Here is a 21,093-nt window from a genome sequence, read left to right as displayed (position 1 = left end):
GTCCATTTTGCTATCTGACATTGTGCCACCTGTTTTAAGGAATAAGCCCCTAAAGAAAAGACACCACATATCTATGCCTTTAAGAATAATGTTTAATATAAGTAATTAATTAATGATTCTTATTAATGATTTTCTATTATTTTGACAAAACATAAAATTCAGGATGAAAAGTTCTGCATCACCAAATGCGCCAAATAACACAAGACTTCTATACCTCTACTTTCATAAAAGGTAAGATTGTGCTTTATACAGACCAAACACCAAAGGATTTAATGACAAGTTTTTAGGATGTCATTAATTATATGCCACAAAATCTTTGCCTCCAAAATGTTTAAAATCTGGACCCTAAATTAAAGTCAGCAGTAGGTAGCAGAGGTGAGTCATTTCAAAACATGTTACAGTGCTTACCTGCATCATCTTCTTCTTCTTCAATAGCTTCAATCTCATCATCTTCAAAAGAAACACCCAGATTTCTTTCCATTTTTATGCATTTTGAATGAACTGGATCTGCTGTGCCAGTATTTAGATTTTCTAAAGACTGAAAGTTTAAAAGAAATCTTAAAAGCAAAACCATTGACAGTGTCATATCTTTTTCACCAAACACAAAAGAAGTATTATTAACAGAACCTACAATTTTGTTCAAAGCTGGCAGATGTGCAACCAATACCACAAAAGAACATGTGTGCTCTAGTTTAAATATGTGCTCAAGAATGGTTTCTAAGGCACAAGGCCAAAGATGGAATACTTCCAGCATAAACAGGGTTCGTTAATAGCATATCATGGAGTGCCTGTGGGGAAAGTTATCAAAATTTTGAATAAAATTTTAATTTAAAACTTTTTTCCTTTATCATACTTCAGACTTTTCAATTGCCAAGAGGTAAATGTGGGTCTTACTGTTATTTTTGTAATGAGTTTCTCCATATCATGTGCCAGTTTAAGATTTAAATAGTAAACAAACAATAAATGTGTTTTTTGTGAATTATGTGAATCTGTTTATGTGAATTATGAAAACAATAAAAGATTCAAATAATTTTAGGAATGGAATATTACAAATGTGAATAAAGTTGCTCTTTATTTTGGCTTGACAATATTGGATTTTCTCCCCTAAATGATTATCTATTTAAGGAATGTTAGGATATTTCAAAATTGTTTCATCTGCACAGTTTTTTTTACTAAAAAGAGACAGGAAGAATTATTAAACCACAGTTCTCATTTTCTCTTTTTATTAAACCTTCCATTTAATAAACTTGACTTTAATGGTTTTCTAAAAAGTGTATTCATTTCAGGCCTGGAAAAGAAAAAGACTGATTCTGTTCCTGATTCTTTATTCAAGTCAACAAATATACTTAGAAAAGCATTTTGAAAATAAAGTTCTCTCATATGGGCATCCAGATTGCCTTCAAAGAGGTTCAATATACAATGCAAGTTTGTGGAAGTCTGCAAGTGTCGTATAAATGTGCTACTTGAACAGCACTCCTCAGAGAAATGGCTAATCAATGAAGGAATATGATTTAGTATTTATGTCCTATTATTACTATTAGCTAATATTTATTAAACACTTAAGAAATGCCAGGCTCTGTACTAAGCTCTTAACAAATAACACCTTAAATAATAACAGCTGTTAACTGAGTATCAAAAAGACTAAGAAACTTCCCCAAAGTCACACAGCAAATAAATGGAGAAGCTGGGATTTGAACCCACATCTAAATTCAGAATCCACATTCCTAATCACTCCACTACTCTGGTTGAAAACAAAGAATCAGGAACTTAATCTCATTTCATAAAAAAAAGAACAAAAATCACATCGACCTAAAGATGAGGAATAAAAAGCATGAATAATGATGAACTTTTGTGGGTTTTTTTCATTTTCAATTAATTTGAAATTTAAGCTTTTCTTCCTTATTTTCCATCCCTGATTCATACCTGACAAAGAAACTGGAGGCTGGGTGAAGTGGTGGAAAATATTTAATTATAAAATAGTATTACAACTTTGATAATAAAATAGAAGAAAATGAAATAATTAAAAACATTAGAAAATTATATATAATAAATATATCCATAGTAGGTAAGACCAAAAGAAGTAAAGAAGAATATTGAATGTATAACAACAGAACTCCCAAAAAAATGGGATACACATGGATGGGAAGAAAAAGAAACATTTCAACAGTGGAGGGCAAAATAACTACTGACGTTCCAGGAAAAGATTTAAAAGAAGCGACCTGACAGGAATATGTTTTCTAATATGTAAAAATTAGTATACTACTACTAAAACATTATTCATAGACCATACAAAGATATAAACAAATATGAAAAGGAAAATAAAATCTAATGGTTACATAAATGATACTAATCTCATTGTGGGGGGACATTTAGAATTAGGTAATATTTTACATTATTAAGTGTCCTTTTTGAAAGAACTGGAAGTAAATTTCTATAATTTCAAACATACCTTAACCATCTCCATTTCTAAATCTTCATCACTTTCAATTACATAAGATAGATCCTCTTCATTATCCTTGGAAGATAAATCCTTTAAAAAGTTATATTTCAAACATTAATTTTCCAATATAATTGACTCCATATCCTGTTTTCTACAAAATAAAGTTCCTATACACTAGATATCATTAGACAACTTCCTCTTCTTCTCTAATAGATAAATTTATAATACATATTTATATGGTATAAGAGACATAGATAGAAAGGAAGACAGGGTAGCAAGGAAGAAGAGAAAGAAGGAGAATAAACAGAAAAAAAGAAACAAAGAAAGAAAAAGAGAAAGAAAGAGAAATGTAATTGGAAAGACAGACAACAGAGACAAACAGACTTGATATAAAGCCCACAATCTAACAGAGAGTTCAACAAGAAGGAGAATAAACAGAAAAAAAGAAACAAAGAAAGAAAAAGAGAAAGAAAGAGAAATGTAATTGGAAAGACAGACAACAGAGACAAACAGACTTGATATAAAGCCCACAATCTAACAGAGAGTTCAACGTGACAAGTTCAACAATGGTTACACAATATCAAACTATGTGTCCCAAAGTGAGTACAAGAACCTCTTTAGATGTTGAAAAATTCTATTCTATTCTATTTCTATTCCAAGAAGAACAGTTGTTCTCTTATATCCACTAATTTTTAAATGATCACAAAAAGCTCCTATGACTGTAATACTTTTAAATAGATCACTATTTTATAAACAGCATCTATTTATATTTGAAAAACAGTGTCAGACAAGTTATTTATTCAGCTATTGCCAGTGTTGGGATATGAGAAAACTTTACAATAATGTGGCAATCCCCAGGAAGCAAGTGTCCAACAGCATGGGACCCCTGCATAAAAGAAATGTAGAAGGACCCCAAAAAAGTCTAATCTTTAAACTGAAAGTAGGAAAAGGAAGCACAGCCATAATTAGTCTGCAAAAAAATCAAGTCTTAAAAAAGGATTTTATTTATTTATTTATTTATTTGTTTGTTTATTTTATTTATTTATGGGCAGGGGAGGGGCAGAGGGAGAGACAGAATCTTAAGCAGCCTCTACGCCCAGCATGGAGCCCAACGCAGAGCCTGATCTCACAACTCTGAGAGCATGACCTGAGCCGAAATCAAGAGTCACACACTTAACTGACTGAGCCACAGGCGCCCCTTAAAAAAGGATTTTAAAATGAGTTTTATACAAAGAGAAAAAAAATTATTTTACTTTTTAAATAGGGTTTTAATGAGTAAAGAAAAAAACTGCTAATTATTACACAATAAAAATGGCAATAATTGGGATATAAGATGACAATCAGATCATGAAATCCTGATCATAATTCTGTATTATTATAAGAAAAATACCATCTTAAAATGTATACCTAGTAAGAAATTTTTAAAAAGTTAAAAGGTGATGCAGACATTAGCAAAAGATATTTCCTAAAATGGGAATCTGTTTTACAAGTGGTTGGTATGAGAATAGTCTGAAAATCATTTTAAAATAAAATGCATTTACATACTGGTAGAAGTGATTACTAATACAGTTACCAAACAGAGAATTTCTCAAATACTAAGACTTTTGATTGACACTAGAAAACTGAAGAAGGAAATAACCTTATTAAATGGCTTTCAAATTTAATTTTAAAAACCATAAGCTTAGTTATTGTAAAATAAAATGTATAGAATTCTACCAAATATAGGCATCACAGGTAATTTCCTAAACTAATGAAAAACAAATGATATAAAAAGAATACAGCTATATGATGTCTCATTTTATGGTTTGTCTTTACGACAAAAGAAACACAAAGATTTCTCCAATAAAACTTCACTATTTCAAAAAATATTAACTTAGCCAGGAGAAAAACAACCTCACAAATCAAACTACTCAGAACATAATAATTAGAAATCTAAACATGAAGTTGACAGATAATACAGAATGTTTCAAAACAATCTATGAAGAAAAAAATGTAAGTCACTGACTCTCCAGATAACAGTAAAGGTTAGTGCCAAGCAAAAACATTAGTTTATTAGAAACTTCTCACAATATTAAGTAAAGAAAGTCTTGTATGAGGAAATATAACTACTCCCAAAAATCAGGTTTGGAAGACTTAACACTAGTAGGTATATAGGAATTCCACAAAAAGCCGAGGTATCCATTACATAAAAATCAGGAGAAATGCTAAAACAGCAAAGCTCAACAAATGTGTACTAGCACTTTAAAATCTTTCCACTACAAGACCATTAAGTTGTGCTTATTACACTAAGTCAAAAACAGCAAACTATAGCTCATAAGCCAAATTCAGCTCACTTTTTCTTTTTGTTAATAAAGTTTTATCAAAACACAAGCAAGCTCATTTGTTTACACTTGTCTATAGTTGCTTTCACACTAAATTTTTGGACAGAATTGAATAGTAACACCAGAAAACGTGTGATTGATCTGCAAGGCCTAAAATTTTTACTATCTGCCCTTTCACAGAAAAAAATCAGCCAACCCCTACTAATGAATAAAATTTGCGTTCTCTTTTTTTAGTACCTCAGGAGATTGGCAAGTAACATCATTAAGAAGTTTTTCCTGAGCCTGCTGTTCCAGAATCTGGAGTTCATGTTCTGTAATATCTAACGACATCAAACAAATTCTTTCTGTGTTCTCTTTCAACTTATTGCCTTCTTCTAATCCAGCTTCAAGTCCATCATCTTCTTGTTTCACTTCATTTCGAAGTACATTTCCTTCATCATGTTTAATTAAATTATCAAGTGTTGTGTCCCATGTCTCATCTTTAACTTTAGTAAAAATTTTATGTTCTTTAATTTGTTTCTGTTGCACTCCATCAGCAGTTGGATCTTCCAATGGTAATAACTGAATGGTCTCGGTAGAACCAAGTATCATCTTCCTCAATGAGCACAGACTTTCTGAAATATCACTTAATAGTATAGAAATCCTAAAAAAATTAAGAAAGGGTAATTCAACTTTAACTTCAATAACTACCAGCACAGTTGTAATGCTTTTTAGTAAGTACAAGCTTTCTAAATTGACTTTCATTTAAAGGACACACTGGATTACAGTTATTTTTCATCTCTAATACCCACAATATGCTTACAGCTGTTGGCTACTCTCCAGTACAAGGTACTTCTGCATTCAACTTGTACACTTAACTTCTGCATTCACCTGTACACTTAACTAAGCATACATGCTTATGTGCTTGTTGATTTATATGCTTCCTAAGTGTCAGTGTGTTTGGTCCCAAACTAATTCTTTATGCCAGATATACTTTTTGTGGTAATTAATTTAATTAAATATAAGTCAAATCAATGACACATGACCATCAAAAAAAAAAATTTTTTTAAGTTGAACATGTTGAAAGACACAGCAAATTTCCTTTTTAAAAGAAAGTTCTGTCTGATTAACAATAGTCAATCTTAAGTTTTCACTCCATTTTAAAGAAACTAAACTAGAAATTGCAAATGATACATTATGGGTGTGCTTTAAACAAGAACCACTCTGCAGAATTCCAAAGAGCAGTCCTATATTTAATGAAAAAAACCATGATGAATATCAAAACATTGGGAAACAAATATACATTATTATTAAGTTAAAAGAAAATTTTTGTGATCCCATGTTTTAACTAACTGATTCAATTTCCCTATCAATTACTAGTCCCAGCTGTAACATATAAGAGTGTTTATATTATAATTCGAAAATGATGCTGTTGTGCATCTTCAATAATCACAAAACCAGACACATATTCTTTGAAACAGAAAAAAAAAAACCTTCCCATCAGTGCACAAATATAACAAGTAGGAAAATATGGAGAAATTGTATATGAATAAATATGATATTAATTTCTTTTTTTTTAAAGATTTTATTTATTTATTTATTTGACAGAGAGAGACAGCCAGAGAGAAAGGGAATACAAGCAGGGGGAGTAGGAGAGGAAGAAGCAGGCTCCCAGTGGAGGAGGCTGATGTGGGGCTCGATCCCATAATGCCGGGATCATGCCCTGAGCCAAAGGCAGACACTTAACGACTGAGCCACCCAGGCGCCCCACGATATTAATTTCTTAACTCCTTAATCGTAGTTACTAATATAACATCTTAACTAAGTGACTTTTTCAAGATTTTTTTTAATAATTTGAAAGAGAGAGCATGAGCAACAGAGAGAGCATGAGTGGGTAGAAGGGACAGAACTAGAAGGAGAAGCAGACTCCCTGCTGAACAGAGAACCTGATGCAGGGCTCTATCCCAGAACCCTGAGATCTAACCTGAGCTGAAAGCAGACACTCAACCAACTGAGCCACCCAGGTGCCCCTAACTAAGTGACTTTAAACAGGTATTTATAACAAACCTGGTTAACTGCAAAGGAAAATCACTGCTAGAGTGTAAAATAAGGCATACTATCTGTTGGTTATAGGGTTTATTAAAGCAATTTTTAGTTACTTCATCAAAGTACAAGTTTGAGGGAAAAAAGGGAATATGATAAGAAAGAGACATTTTTCCTATTTAACACTTTCATTTAGCTCTTTCAATTCTTCTGTATTGAAAATACTTAATAAAATCCAGTATGACTTTTAAAGTTTTATATTGATGATTCAAATAAAAAATTAATCACTTATGAGAACAGACTATCAAAAATGCTGAGTCATTTCATGATTTTTTTTCCACACTAAAAATTGCACCAAAGTTGGGCTCAAGCTTAAGGTGACAAGTCTTCCATCAATACAAACAAAATCAAAATCAAATTCAAAACCGAAAAACTCACTGATTCTAACATTCTAAAATTCTTCAAATCTTATAAAGAATAGTCAGTATTATACACAGATATTCAAATATAAGAACTGTACATAAATACTTTAGTAGAAACAGATATGTGACACCATTTAATTGTTAAATGCATGGGAATGTTGTAACACATAAACATAGCGACAGTGACGTATATATTGGTAAGACTGTAAGGGCCCATTTACTCTGTGCTAACATCAGAGAATGACATGTCTCTATTTACTCTATTTACATGTCAACTATTTACTCTAACAAATATCAAAGGCTGTCTTTGGTAAGACAATATATTTTCCTTCCTTCTTAGGATTGTTATTATGCATATTAGTAGCCTACAGAAAGCCTCCGCACCCAACAGAATGTTAAGTACATGACACCAATACAACAGATGTGTAATGAATTTAAATCAATGAGTAAGTAGTACTGTACAATCCAATAGCTTCCAGGTCCACTGAAGCATAAAGCTGCTCTCTTCTGTAACAAAACTCAAACTACTCTATTTTAAAAGTTCTCAGTTCTAATTTTTATACTTTTGTCCACTCTTTCACAGACTGCCAGCTGTGACTTCCAGCTGTGGTCACGTGCACACCATTCCTTATCAATACCTGGTTTTCATTTTAACTCAATATCTAAGCTTGTCAAACTGTATCTATAAATGAGAAGCAAATAGCTCTGAATGTGCCCTCATGCGCTCCACTGGAAATGCAGTTAAATGAGTTTGAATTCATGCTTCTGACATGTATTTTAGCATTCAGAGGCCTTTTTTTGTTCCTCTCTGGTTCTGAGGTATAATTTGGTAAGTTAGGTATTACTGTAGATTTCTTACAAAGAACCTGAAATAAGAAATTTAACTAGTCCTTGTTTGACACTGAAACTTGACAAGATCGTTCTTTACTAAAAATGAATCCAGTATTTCCCATTCTCGTTTTAAGAAAACCCATTTAGCTTTGTTATTACAAAGCAACGCATTAAGCAGACATAATTTACATTCAACAGATAGTTTAAGTGCTAGGGAAAAAATCTGAAATACATGTAAATATCACGTAAACAGTGACTATTTTTCTTTCATAGAGGGAAAAATGTAAAATTGAATACGAAATGGCTTTATTGTTACCTATTCCTAATTGACAGTCATGTCTTTCAGAAATTCTGTTACATAAAAACAACTAAAACAAATTGCTAGGGGGAAAAAGGACTTTGAAAAAGAGCTGAATCTCTGTATCATAATTCGAAATATCAGAATCAAAATTTATCACAGATCTCACACAAAAAACACTACCATTGCATTTTGTCAGAATCAGAATTCTATTTCAACTAACTGCTTGACATTCTACAAAGTATTTCTTCCTCAGTATATAACTATATTGTAATCATTCACAGTTCAAGAGCATTCCTGCTATTAGAGGAAGTCATTCAGCAATTAAGGCCTAGGGCAAGGCCTGGTTCCAAAAAGAGTCAGCTATAAGGCACTGGTAATCCAATGTCTATTAATCCAAATATCTCAGATTATCAGGGCTTTAGCTATAAAATGGCATTTAAAATCTGAATGCATCAGGGCGCCTGGTGGCTCAGTCAGTTAGGCATCTGCCTTCGGCTCAGGTCATGATCCCAGGGTCCTGGGATCAAACCCCACGTCAGGCTCCCTGGGAGCCCGCTTCTCCCTCTCCCTCTGCCTGCCACTCTGACTGCTTGTGCTCTCTTTTGGTCAAATGAATAAATAAATCTTTAAAAAAATAAATAAAATTTTTAAAAAGCTGGATACCTCTTGTTCTAATAAATAGCCTATTGATTACGCAAAATTCCTTTTTAATAATCAGATTAAAACCTGAAAAATGAAGCTACTAAATATAAGAGTTGTTTTTATTTATAACATTTTAGGTGACCAGGGAGCTGGATGGCTCAGTCATTAAGCATCTGCCTTCAGCTCACGTCATGATCCCAGCATACTGGGATCAAGCCCTGCATCAGGCTCCCTACTCAGGCAAGCCTGCTTCTCCCTCCTCCTCTGCCTGCTGCTCCCCCTGTTATGCTCTCTCTGTGTCAAATAAATAAATAAAATCTTTAAAGAAAAAAAAGTTTTAGGTGACCAAACTATGAATATAATTGAATGAGAGTTGCCCATATACAAAAGAAAAAGACAACATTAAATCTAAAATATTTTCCTTTCTGTGGAAATCTGAATTTTGTATTGCTTTCTTTCATAAAACATCCTACAAAGCAGACAGAAAAGCCTTAAACTTCTTGATGGGCAATTTAACAACTGGAAAGATATTTCTCAAATTTATAAATCAGTTTGTGTGCATGTATTGAAGCAAACTTCTATCAGTTGACCCTCATAAGGCTGACAGCAGACTTGTCCACAGAGACCTGGCAGGACAAAAAGGACTGGCATGATGTATTCAATGTGCTAAACGGGAAGAACATGCAGCCAAGAATACTTCATCCAGCAAGGCTGTCATTCACAATAGAAGGAGAGATAAAGAGTTTCCAGGACGAATAAAAACTAAAGGTATTTGTGAACACTAAACAGCCCTGCAAAAGATATTAAAGGGGATCCTATGAGCAGCGAGAGAGCCCAAAAGTAACAAAGACCAGAAAAGAACAATCTACAGGAACAGCAACTTTACAGATAATACAATGGCACTAAATTCATATCTTTCAATAATTACTCTGAATGTGAATGGACTAAATGCTCCTATCAAAAGATACAGGGTATCAGCATGGATTAAAAAAAACAAAACAAAACAAAAAAAAAATAAGAACCATTAATATGTTGCCTACAAGAGACTCATTTTAGACCCGAAAACACCACCAGATTGAAAGCGAGGGGGACCATTTATCATGCTAATGGACATCAAAAGAAAGTTGGAGGGCCATTCTTACATCAGACAAATTAGATTTTGAACCAAAGACTGTAATAAGAGATGAAGAAAGGCATTATATCGTAATAAAGGAGTCCATCCAACAAGAAGATTTAATAGTTGTAAAAATTTATGCCCCTAACTTGGAAGCAGCCAATTATATAAGCCAATTAATAACAACATTAAAGAAACTCATTGATAATAATACAATAATAGTAGGGAACAATAACAATCCACTCACAGCAATGGACAAATCATCAAAGCAGAAGATCAACAAGGAAACAATAGATTTGAAGGTCACACTGGACCAGATGGACTTAACAGATCTATACAGAGCATTTCATCCTAAAGCAGCAGAATACACATTCTCTTCCAGTGTACGTGGAACATTCTCCAGAACAGATCACATACTGGGTTACAAATCAGGTCTCAACTGGTACAAAAAGACTGAGATCATATCACGCATATTTTTAGACCACAGTACTATGAAACATGAAGTCGGCCACAAAAAGAAATTTGGAAGGACCACAAATACAGGGAAGTTAAAGAACATCCTACAAAAGAATGAATGGGTCAACTGGGAAATTAAAGAAGAATTTAAAAAATACATGGAAAGCAAGTGAAAATGAAAACACAACAGTTCAAAACTTTTAGAACGTAGCAAAGGCAGTCCTAAGAGGGAAATATATAGCAATACAGACCTTCCTCAAGGAACAAGAAAAGTCTCAAATACACAGCCTAAACTTAACCTAAAGAAGCTGAATAAAGAACAGCAAATAAAGCCTAAATCCAACAAGAGAAGAGAAATAATAAAGATTAGAGCAGAAATCAATGACAGATAAATCAAAAACACAGTAGACCAGATGAATGAAAGTAGGAGCTGCTTCTTTGCAGGAATTAGTAAGACTGATAAACCCCTAGCCAGACTTAGCGAAAAGAAAAGAGAAAGGACCCAAATAAATAAGATCATGAATGAAAGAGGAGAGATCACAACCAACACCAAAGAAATACAATTATAAGAGAATATTATGAGCAATTATATGCCAACAAATTAGACAATCTGGAAGAAATGGATAAATTCCTAGAATTTATAACATATAAACTAGAAACATATAAACTACCAAAACTGAAACAGGAAGAAACAGAAAACCTGAACAAAACTATAACCAGAAAGAAAACTGAATCAGTAATCAAAAATCTCCCAACAAACAAGAGTATGGGGCCAGATGGTTTCCCAGGGGAATTCTACCAAACATTTAAAGAATATCTATTCTTCTGAAACGATTTCAAAAAATAGAAATGGAAGGAAAACTTACAAACTCATGCTATAAAGCCAGTATTACCTGGATCCCAAAACCAGACAAAGACCCTACTAAAAAGGAGATTTACAGACCAATATCCGTGATGAACACAGATGCAAAAATTCTCACCAAAATACGAGCCAATAGGATCCGACAGTACATTAAAAGGATATTCACCATGAGCACGTGGTATTTATTCCTGGGCCCCAGGGGTGGTTCAACATCCACAAATCAGTCAATGTGATACACCACATTAACAGAAGAAAGAACAAGAACCATATGATCCTCTCAACAGATGCAGAAAAAGCATTTGACAAAATACAACATCCTTTCTTGATTAAAAAAACTCCACCGTATAGGGATAGAGGGAATGTACCTCAATATCATAAAAGCCATATACAAAATACCCACGGCAAATATCATCCACAACAAGGAAAAACAGAGCTTTTCCGCTAAGGTCAAGAACACGACAGGGATGTCCACTCTCACCACAGTTATTTAACATAGTACTGGAAGTCCTAGCTTCACAATCAGACAACAAAAAGAAATAAAAGGGATCCAAATCAGCAAAGAAGTCAAACTTTCACTCTTTGCAGACAACATGATACCGTATGTAGAAAACCCAAAAGACTCCACCAAAAACTGCTAGAACTGATACAGGAATTCAGCAAAGTCATAGGATATAAAATCAATGCATAGAAGTCAACTGCATTTCTATACACTAACAATGAGGTAGAAGAAAGAGAAATAAAGGAATCTATCCCATTTACAATTATACCAAAAACCATAAGATACCTAGGATTAAACCTAACCAAAGAGCTAAAGGATCTGTACTCAGAAAACTATACAACACTTAAGAAAGAAATTGAGGAATACACAAAGAAATGGAAAAACAGAGGGAGAAAAGATGGCAGAGGAGCAGGGGACCCCTTTTTCAGCTGCTCCCCTGAGTCGAGCTGGATATCAACCAGACCACCCGGAACACCCATGGAATCCGCCTGCAACGCAGGAAGATACATCTGGATCTCTACAAATGAACATCTCTAGGGCTGAGTATTAAGGGATGAAGCGGGGAGCCATGAATCCGCACACAGATATCAGAAGATAAACGGAAGGGGGAGGGAGCCACCGCGCTCAGGCACCGGGAAGCAGTAGGCACCTGCACTGGGGAGGCAGCCGGACTCTGGGACCGGCACCTGCAAGAAAGGAGACTGAGACCGTGAGCCTGGGAACGCACGTGCGCCTAGTCTGAAAACTGGTGATCCGGAGCGCGCACAAACCACAATGAAACAGGGAGCTTGGGAGCACGTGTGGGAACCGGGGGCGGCTGGCGGTCTTAGAGGCACAAAGGACAGAGATGTGCCAGCCCTGGAAGCGAGAGCTGGGAGAGCGGCTGTGGGGCGCTCAACCTGGGACACTGCTAGGTTTTTAGCAGCACCGACAGAAACAGAGTTAAAGTGGCCAGGAGAGCTCCGTGGAGAGCGGACTGTGATCTCTCTATTCTGAGACAGAGGCTAGGATATGGCCACTGCTGCTCTGACTCTCAGAAGAGTCATAGAAAACCTCCAGGGAAAGCACCAGAGAACAAAAGCCGGGAAATACCGGTTCACATTGTGCCCATCCCCAGCCCCCCTCGCAGGGGACAGAGAGACTCTACCCAAACAGGGTTACCTGAATATCAGTGCGGCCGGCCCCTCCCCCAGAAGGCAGGCTGAAAAATCAAGAAGCCCACATCCCTAAGGTCCCTATAAAACACGCACACACTGCCTGGGTCCTGGTCAATAATTTGGGCTCTGGGCATCCCCGCAACCTCTCCTCATCAGAATGACAAGGAGGGGAACCCTCAGCAAAGAAAGGACACAGAGACTGTGGCCTCTGCCACAGAACTGATGGATATGGATATAACCAAATTGTCAGAAATGGAGTTCAGAGTAACAATGGTCAAGATGATGTGTAGGCTTGAAAAAAATATTAACGAGAATATAGAATCTCTAAGAGTGGAAATGAGAGCGAATCTCGCAGAAATTAAAAATGCTATGAATCAAATGCAGTATAAACTAGACACTCTGACGGCCAGGTAAATGAGGCAGAAGAACGTATTAGTGAACCGGAGGATGGGATGGTAGAAGAGAAAATAAAAACAGAAACTTGGCTCAAAAAATCCAATCTCAAGAATGTAGATTACGGGAGATTACTGACTCAATGAAACGTTCCAATGTCAGAATCATCGGCATCCCCGAGGGGGTGGAGAAAGAGAGAGGTCTAGAAGAGATATTTGAACAAATTGTAGCTGAGAACTTCCCTAATATGACAAAGGAAACAAGCATTCGTGTCCAAGAGGCAGAGAGGACCCCTCCCAAGGTCAATGACCACAGACCTACACCACGTCACGTCATAGTGCATATCGCAAATATTAGATCCAAGGATACAGTATTGAAAGTGGCCAGGGGAAAGAAAATCCTTCCGTACAGAGGTAAAAATATCAGAATAACGTCAGACCTGTCTACAGAGACCTGGCAGGATAGGAAGGGTTGGCAGTGTATTTTCAAAGCTCTATCTGAGAAGAACATGCAGCCAAGGATCCTTTATCCAGCAAGGCTGTCGTTCAGAATTGATGAAGAGATGTAAGGAAATTCCAGGATCAGCAGAAACTGAAGGAATTCGTAACCACCAAACCAGTCCTACAGGAGATATCAAGGGGGATTCTATAAAAGTAAAAAGGCCCCAAGAGTGATATAGAACAGAAATTTACAATCTATAGAAATGAAGACTTCACAGGCAACATGACATCATTAAAATCATATCTCTCAATAATCACTCTCAATGTGAACGGCCTAAATGCTCCCATAAAACGCCACAGGGTTGCAGACTGGATAAAAAGACATGACCCATCCATTTACTGTCTACAAGAGACTCATCTTGACATAAAGATATATCCAGACTGAAAGTAAAAAGATGGAAAATCATTTTTCATGCCAATGGACCTCAAAAGAAACTTGGGGTAACAATTCTCATATCAGACAGATTAGATTTTAAACTAAAGACTGTAGTTAGAGATACAGAAGACCACTATATTATTCTTAAAGGATGTATCCAACAAGTGGATATGACATTTATAAATATCTATGCCCCCAACAGGGGAGGAGCTAGATACACAAGCCAACCCTTAACCAGAATAAAGAGACATATAGATGATAATACCTTAATAGTAGGGGACTTCAACACTCCCCTATCAGCAATAGACAGATCACCTAAGGAGAAAATCAACAAAGAAACAAGAGTTATGAATGACATACTGGACCAGATGGACTTCATAGATATATACACAACACTACACCCCAGAACAACAAAATACTCATTCTCTTTGAATGCACATGGAACTTTCTCCAGAATAGACCATATACTGGGTCACAAAACAGGTTTCAACGGATACCAAAAGATTGAGATTATTCCCCGCATATTCTCAGACCACAATGCGTTGAAATTGGAACACAATCACAAGGAAAAATTTGGAAGAAACTCAAACACTTGGAAACTAAGAACCATCCTGCTCAAGAATGATTCGGTAAACCAGGGAATTAAGAAGGAGATTAAACAATTTTTGGAGACCACCAAAAATGAAAACACATCAGTCCAAAACCCATGGGACACTGCAAAGGCAGTCCTAAGGGGAAAATACATAGCCTCACTCAAAAGAACAGAAAAATCTAAAATGCGGTTTTTATATTCTCACCTCAAGAAGCTGGAGCTGGAAGAGAAGAACAGGCCTAACCCACGCACGAGAAGGCAGGTGATCAAGATTAGAGCAGAGATCAATGAATTAGAAACCAGGAGCACAATAGAGCAGATCAACAGAACTAGAGGCTGGTTCTTTGAAAGAATAAATAAGATTGATTAACCACTGGCCAGACTTATTCAAAAGAATAGATAAAGGACCCAAATTAATAAAATTATGAATGAAAGGGAAGAGATCACGACCAACACTAATGAAATAGGAAGGATCATTAGAAACTTTTATCAACAGCTTTATGCCAATAAATTAAACAGCCTGGAAGAAATGGATGCCTTCCTAGAAACCTATAAACTACCAAGACTGAACCAGGAAGAAACTGATTATTTAAACAGACCGATTAATTATGAAGAAATTGAAGCAGTGATCAAAAACCTTCCCAAAACAAGAGTCCACGGCCTGACGGTTTCTCTGGGGAATTCTAACAAGCATTCAAAGAAGAAATAATACCTATTCTCCTGAAGCTGTTTCAAAAAATAGAAACAGAAGGAAAACTACCAAACTCATTCTATGAGGCCAGTATTACCTTGATCCCCAAACCAGGCAAAGACCCCATCAAAAAGGAGAATTAAAGACCGATATCCCTGATGAATATGGAAGCCAAAATTCTCAACAAGATCCTAGCTAATAGGATCCAACAGCACATTAAAAGGATTATCCATCACGACCAAATGGGATTCATCCCTGGGATGCAAGGGTGGTTCAACATTCACAAGGAGATCAGTGTGATAGATCATATCAACAAGAAAAGAGCCAAGAACCATATGATCCTCTCAATTGATGCAGAAAAAGCATTTGACAAAATACAGCATCCTTTCCTGATTAAAACCCTTCAGAGTATAGGGATAGAGGGTACATTCCTCAATTTCATAAAAACCATCTATGAAAAGGCTACAGCGAATATCATTCTCAATGGGGAAAAGCTGAAAGCCTTTCCCTTAAGATCAGAAACATGATAAGGATGCCCACTCTCACCATTATTATTCAACATAGTACAAGAAGTCCTTGCAACAGCAATCAGACAACACAAAGGGATAAAAGGTATCCAAATTGGCAAAGAAGAAGTCAAACTGTCTCTCTTTGCAGGTGACATGATACTCTATATGGAAAACCCATAAGACTCCACCCCCAAACTACTAGAACTTATGGAGCAATTCAGTAATGTAGCGGGATACAAAATCAATGTGCAGAAATCAGTTGCATTTCTATACACGAACAATGAGACTAAAGAAAGAGAAATTAGGGAATCCATTCTATATATAATAGCACCAAAAATCATACGTTATCTCAGAATTAACTTAACCAGAGACGTAAAGGATCTATATTCTAGAAACTAAAAATCACTCTTGAAAGACATTAAAGAAGACACAAAAAGATGGAAAAATAGTCCATGCTCATGGATCGGAAGAATTAACATAGTTAAAATGTCTATGCTACCCAGAGCAATCTACACTTTCAATGCCATCCCGATCAAAATACCAATGACATTTTTCAAAGAACTGGAACAAACAGCCCTTAAATTTGTGTGGAACCAGAAAAGGCCCCGAATCGCCAAGAATTGTTGAAAAGGAAAAACAAAGCTGGGGGCATCACGTTGCCGGATTTCAAGCTATACTACAAAGCTGTGATCACAAAGACAGCATGGTACTGGCACAAAAACAGACACATAGACCAACGGAACAGAATAGAGAACCCAGAAATGGACCCTCGGCTCTTTGGGCAACTAATCTTTGACAAAGCAGGAAAAAACATCCAGTGGAAAAAAGACAGTCTCTTCAATAAATGGTGCTGGTGCAAAAGAATGAAACTTGACCACTCTCTCACACCATGCACAAAGATAAACTCCAAATGGTTGAAAGACCTCTTGTGAGACAGGAATCCATCAAAATCCTAGAGAAGATAGGCTGCAACCTCTTTGACATCGGCCACAGCAACTTTTTTCATGACACGTCTCCAAAGGCAAGAGAAACAAAAGATAAAATGAACTTGTGGGACTTCATCAAGACAAAAAGCTTCTGCACGGCCAAGGAAACAGTCAAAAAAACTAAGAGGCAGCCCATGGAATGGGAGAAGATATTTGCAAATGATACTACAGATAAAAGACTGGTATCCAAGATCTACAAAGAACTTCTCAAACTCAATACACAAGAAACAAATAAATCATAAGATGTGCAGAAGATATGAATAGACACTTTTCCAATGAAGACATACAAATGGCTAACAGACACATGAAAAAATGTTCAAAATCATTAGCCACCAGGGAAATTCGAATCAAAACCACACTGAGATACCACCTTACACCAGTTAGAATGGGAAAAATTGACAAGGCAAGAAACAACAACTGTTGGAGAGCATGTGGAGAAAGGGGATCCCTCCTACACTGTTGGTGGGAATGCAAGTTTGTACAGCCACTCTGGAAAACAGTGTGGAGGACCCTTAAAAAGTTAAAAATTGAGCTACCCTATGACCCAGCCATTGCACTACTGGGTATTTACCCCAAAGATACAGACGTAGTGAAGAGAAGGGCCATATGCACCCCAATGTTCATAGCAGCATTGTCCACAATAGCTAAATTTTGGAAGGAGCCGAGATGCCCTTCAACAGATGACTGGATTAAGAAGATGTGGTCCATATATACAATGGAATATTAGTCAGCCATCAGAAAGAAAGATTACACAATATTTGCAGTAACATGGACGGGACTGGAGGAGATTATGCTAAGTGAAATAAGTCAAGCAGAGAAGGACAATTATCATATGGTTTCACTCATTTATGGAACATAAGAAATAGGAAGATCAGTAGGAGAAGGAAGGGAAGAATGAAGGGGGGTAAACAGAAGGGGGAATGAACCAAGAGAGACTGTGGACTCTGGGAAACAAACTGAGTGCTTCAGAGTGGAGGGGGGTGGGGGATTGGGATAGGCCGGTGATGGGTATTAAGGAGGGCACGTATTACATGGTGCACTGGGTGTTATATGCAAATAATGAATCATGGAACATTACATCAAAAACTAAGGATACACTGTATGGTGACTAACATAACATAATAAAAAATTATTATAAAAAAATAAAATAAAATAATAAAAAAGAAATGGAAAAACATCCATGCTTATGGATTGAAGAACAAATATTGTTAAAATGTCTACAGTACCCAAAGCAATCTACACGTTTAATGCAATCCCTATCAAAATACCATTAACATTTTTCACAGAGCTGAAACAAACAATCTTAAAATTTGTATGGAACCAGAAAAGACCCTGAGTAGCCAAAGTAATGTTGAAAAAGAAAGCCAAAGCTGGAGGCATCACAATTCCGGACCTCAAGCTCTATTACAAAGCTTTAATCATCAAGACAGTATGTACTAGCAGAAAAACAGACATGCAGATTAATACAACAGAATAGAGAACCCAGAAATGGACCCTCTACTCAATGGTCAACTAATTTTGGACAAAGTAGGGAAGAATGTCCAATGGGAAAAAAGTCTCTTCAACAAATGGTGTTGGGAAAATTGGACAACCACATGCAGAAGAATCAAACTGGACCACTTTCTTACACCATACATAAAAATAAACTCAAAATGGATGAAAGACCTAAATGTGACAGAGGAATCCATCAAAATCCTAGAGGAGAACACAGGCAGCAACCTCTTTGACCTTGGCTGCAGCAACTTCTTGCTAGACATGTCTCCAAAGGTAAGGGAAACAAAAGCAAATATGAACTATGGGACTTCATCAGGATAAAAAGCTTTTACATAGCAAAGGAAACAGTGAACAAAACTAAAACGCAACCTATGGAATGGGAGAAGGTACTGACTTATCAGACAAAGGGTTAGTATCCAAAATATATAAAGAACTTATCAAAGCCAACATTAAAAAAAAAAAAAAATCCAGTCAAGAAATGGGCAGAAGACATAACTGACATTTCTTCAAAGACATACAAATGGCCAACAGACACAAGAAAAAATGTTCAACGTCATGAGGCATCAGGGAAATACAAATCAAAACCACAATGAGACACAACTTCACATCTGTCATAATGGCTAAAATGAACAACTCAGGAGACGACAGATGTTGGCAAGATTGCAGAGAACGGGGAACCTCTTACACTATTGGTGGGAATGCAAACTAGTTCAGCCACTCTGAAAACAGTATGGAGGTTTCTCAAAAAGTTAAAAATAGAACTACCCTACGACCCAGCAGTTGCACTACTAGGTATTTATCCAAAGGATACAAACATAGTGATTCGAAGGAGCACATGCACCCCAATGTTTATAGCAGCAATGTCCACAACAGCCAAAATATGGAAAGAGCCCGGATGTCCATCGATTTATGAACAGATAAAGAAGATGTGGTATATATATACAATGGAATATTTCCCAGCCATCAAAAAGAATGAAATCTTGCCATTTGCAGTGACTTGCATGGAACTAGAGGGTATTATGCGAAGCAAAATAAGACAGAGAAAGACAAAAACCCTATGATTTCACTCATATATGGAATTTAAGAAACAAAACAGATGAACATAGGGGAAGGAAGGAAAAATAAAATAAGATGAAAACAGAGTGAGGCAAAGCATAAGAGACTCTTAACTATAGGAAACAAACTGAAGGTTGCTGGAGGGGAGGTGAGTTGGGGGGATGGAGTAATTGGGTGATGGGCATTAAGGAGGGAACATGATGTAATGAGCATTGAAACTAACAGTACAATACATGTTAACTAGATTGAATTTAAATAAAAATGTTTAAAAATAATTTCTATGAGTCTACCTTAATGAATAGTAATTCTATATAAATAGGAAAGTGCAATAAGAACAAACAAAATTGGTAAAAAAAAAAAAAAAAAGAAAGAAAGAAAACAGGTAATATTAACCTCTGTGGATCTTCCAATTTTTTCAAAGTGTCAGGAAGACACTTAGCCAGACCCATCATATCCTCAGAGATTGAAGTCAATCGTTTCTTCACATCACTAGGTAGCATTTCCTCCTCTGGACAAAAAGAATCAATGTCAATTTTCAAACCACAAAGCAAAGGGATTTATTTAGCCATTTATTTAAACACATTTTCAATTTCTTTCCTTAAGTGAATTCCAAAACAGAAGAACTTCCTTATTCTATCTCCTTATCACCTTAATCATTTTACTTTCCTTTTAGATTTTTGTTACTTGAATTTTAGAATAAATTCCAAATGATCTACATTCATACATACTACAACCAGTGGTTATCAAGCTAAGCTGAAAATCGCAGAAATGAGAATCTGAACCCATCTACACTATTTCAAAATATTAGTTATGAAACATAATTTGGTAAACATAACCTGAGTCAACAGCCATGCCTCACTTCCACTCTTACCAGTCATGACCAAAATAAAATGCAAGCCTTTCCAATCAGCAATCATCTTCCAAACTCTCAACTTTATTCTGTCTGGTACATCCCTCTCCATCTACGCCACACCTGCCCTCCTTCCTCGAACCCCTACCCTTGCTTAGAGTCTTTTATAGCTCATCGCCATTTTCTCTTGTCCTTCAAAAGTCCAGCTCCTCTGAAGCATTGACATAGGATTGTACCATCTGCTATTCCTGACTGCTGCTATTGTGACCTCAAAATCACATCCTTTCGTTCACTGAAGATTTTACTGCCTGGTTCACTGTCTTGCCCTTCACTACTACTCTCATGATAATTCCACCTAACATGTGGCCTTTTCAGTGCTTTGATCCTTCCATTTTCAACAATCTTTTCCTCAGCTGACCTCAGCCACCCATTCCTAGAGTCATTTCACCTTATAATTGCCAATAAAGGCACTACTTCCAAACTTCAATTGTAAGCATTCTATCTTCTGAACACCAGCATGCTGGCTTGCTTTCCAGGATGCCCTCCCCAATACAACTGTTCTTTCACAATTTCAGAACC

The 21,093-nt window shown here is 36.1% G+C and overlaps 1 protein-coding gene across 6 annotated transcripts in view; it reads right to left on the bottom strand.

Annotated features, from left to right (window-relative positions):
- WRN (WRN RecQ like helicase) overlaps positions 1-21,093 on the bottom strand; it is a 143,260-nt gene that overhangs the window by 78,819 nt on the left and 43,348 nt on the right. For all 6 annotated transcript variants that reach the window (XM_045779211.2, XM_045779208.2, XM_045779213.2 and 3 more), the window contains 4 exons: positions 20,058-20,172; positions 4,999-5,404; positions 2,450-2,530; positions 409-538 (listed from right to left, as the gene is read on the bottom strand). In XM_045779211.2, the coding sequence (XP_045635167.2) occupies positions 409-538; positions 2,450-2,530; positions 4,999-5,404; positions 20,058-20,172 (732 nt within the window). The remainder of the gene's footprint in view (positions 1-408; positions 539-2,449; positions 2,531-4,998; positions 5,405-20,057; positions 20,173-21,093) is intronic.

This window comes from Ursus americanus, chromosome 27 (genome assembly GCF_024610735.1).
Source record: "Ursus americanus isolate L20-20 chromosome 27, mUrsAme1.1.p, whole genome shotgun sequence".
NCBI classification, from domain to species: Eukaryota; Metazoa; Chordata; class Mammalia; order Carnivora; family Ursidae; genus Ursus; species Ursus americanus.
The sequence above is the reverse complement of the archived record's forward strand: the minus strand, read 5'-3'. Positions and strand labels throughout refer to the sequence as shown.